The sequence below is a fragment of the Oncorhynchus nerka genome, linkage group LG16, assembly GCF_034236695.1.
Source record: "Oncorhynchus nerka isolate Pitt River linkage group LG16, Oner_Uvic_2.0, whole genome shotgun sequence".
In the NCBI taxonomy this organism is placed as follows: Eukaryota; Metazoa; Chordata; class Actinopteri; order Salmoniformes; family Salmonidae; genus Oncorhynchus; species Oncorhynchus nerka.
The window spans coordinates 32,126,219-32,128,718 of NC_088411.1; the positions used below are offsets into that span (position 1 = coordinate 32,126,219).

At 43.1% G+C, this 2,500-nt stretch overlaps 1 protein-coding gene across 1 annotated transcript in view; it reads right to left on the reverse strand.

Annotated features, from left to right (window-relative positions):
* LOC115121880 (metal transporter CNNM4-like) overlaps positions 1 to 2,500 on the reverse strand; it is a 59,029-nt gene that overhangs the window by 41,091 nt on the left and 15,438 nt on the right. The window contains exons 7-8 of the mRNA XM_065002611.1: positions 2,269 to 2,368; positions 1,484 to 1,632 (exon numbers count right to left, since the gene is read on the reverse strand). Of these exons, the coding sequence (XP_064858683.1) occupies positions 1,484 to 1,632; positions 2,269 to 2,368 (249 nt within the window). The remainder of the gene's footprint in view (positions 1 to 1,483; positions 1,633 to 2,268; positions 2,369 to 2,500) is intronic.

The window sequence follows — 2,500 nt, forward strand, 5'->3', positions numbered from 1 at the left end:
AGAGGGAGGGAGGATGTGTCTGTGTTGAGTCAAAATCAGGGATTAAGACGTTTTAAAGGGAAATTAAAATGAGAAGCAGTATGGTTCTGGGTAGTTAGAAGTTTAGGTCTATTTTAAGTGTTGTGCGTGCATGTCAGTGGTGGTCGGTGACGTTAAAGATGAGGGAGGCCTTATTTCTACTACATGATACTCTAATTTTCCCTATACCCATCATGAGGTTTCTACAACCTAGCCTACCCATGAAAGTTTACAATGTAGGTACGCACAGGTCGAGAGATAGATTTGAGTAATCAATGTGACAGAGTGACACATTCAATACCGCCTTGCACACTCTTGCCTGCATCTAGCTGATAGGGTGTAATCATTAGTCGAATGGTTGCAAACGAGAGTTTCTATTGGACAAATTCAGGTATGTTCATCCCCATTTCGTTCCATTTGCTTCCGTTTGGAAATGTTTTCCAACAGAATCGGCGGAATGAATACACCCCTGATCACCCGCAAACACAGATAACTTGCATAGCAGCCACATACAAACAGCATGATCACTTTGCTCATTGTATAATTCCTTCTCGCATTTACTTGCGCTTCTCCTCTCCCCTTTCCCATTGCTTGTGGACTCCATTGCACAACACCACAGCTGTCTGTGACCAGGCGAAAACCCCTTTCCAAGCCAAACCTTTATACCATAACCGCTAACCACTGCACAGCCTACATCTTTGTCACCATATTAGCTAATGTCAGAGTAGTCAACATAGCTACTAGAACTAACACATTAGTAAACCCGCGACAATCATGTTAGTACAGTGTACAGCTAGCAGTTTAGCAGTTACACCCGTAGGCCCTGGTGGCAATACATTTATAAAACCAAAAGCTTACCTTGACTTGGAAGGGTTCCAGTGTTGGTTAGCCATAGCCAGATAGCTAACATAGCATCCCTCTGTTTGAGCCAGGTTTTTGAGTAGGCTAAACTAGCGAGCTTCATTCTCTAACTAAGTAAGTGAAAGCTAAAAAAAAATGCTATGAAAAAAAGCTAGCACTGTCTCTCTCTTGCTTCTCCTTCATTTTTGAAGAGATTAATTTATTAAAAACTGTTCAAGTATTGTCTTTCTCTGAGTCAACTACTCACCACATTTCATGCACTGCAGTGCTAGCTAGCTGTAGCTTATGCTTTCGGAACTAAATTCACTCTCTGATGCTTTGATTTGGTGGACAACATGTCAGTTCATGTTGCAAGAGCTCTGATACGTTGGAGGACGTCCTCTGGAAGTTGTCATAATTACTATGTAAGACTATGGAAGGTGGTGAGAAGTCAGTGTACCCGGAGGAGAATGGAAACTAGCTGTCCTCCGTCTACACCATGGTGCTACCCTACAGGGTGCTGTTGAGGCTACTGTAGACCTTCATTACAAAACTGTGTGTTTCAATTATATGGCCACATGAATATATTTAGTGTAGTTTTGTGGATGTTGTGGGTGTGTGTTACCTTTATAATCTGTAGGTCAGTGAGTTGTCTGACAGAGAAGTCAGGTAGGTAGACTCCTCCCCCTCCTATACTCAGCTGACCCACACTGCCTCCTGATAGGACAGAGTCTGACTGGTTCAACCCACTGCTACCAGAACCAAACCTGTTGACTGGAGATGAGTTTGATTAGATTCTGTCCCTTTTTTTCCCCTCTTACTCACTCTCTTCTTGCTCTTTCTGTCTCTCTCTTGATCTCTATTAGACAAGAACCAGCACATGCATGTTCACACACACACACACACACACACACACACACACACACACACACACACACACACACACACACACACACACACACACACACACACACACACACACACACACACACACACACACACACACACACACACACACACACACACACACACACACACACACTGGGCTGGGCCTTTTGTGTCTGCTTCTCAGTGTAAACTGGGTGTTATATAACCCAGGTCAGGACATGTCTTTCTATAGAACCATTTCCTTAAACAGCTTTAATCACTGCAGTTACATAGTTTCCACTGCAGCCATCTTACCCCACGGATTCCAGGGAAATCGACAGTGGGTTTCACACACACACATAACATAGAAACGCTGTGCTACTGTAGCATTTAGAACAGGGGAAGCTGGGGTAAGAATGTCCTATTCAATAAATCCTCTTCATCAACGTCATCACCATCACCATTATCATCAACAACATTATAATCACTAACACCAGCTGATAAAATCCCATTGTGTGTTGTTGGGGCCGGGAGTGTATTTACCTATGGACAATGGTGGTATGAGGGCTGGCATTCCATAATAGGAGAAAGCTCCGTTCTCAAAACGAAGAGCCTCCTTACCAATCTCCACCTCAACTTTACCCTGCAATGACATAACACACAGACAGACTATTAAACAGCAAAGTTGTTATAGATTTCCAAACTTTGGTAAAATACTGGTTGTTTTGCAACCCTAGGTGTATCTGTAGAACCAAGACAGTGTAGTATCAGTGTG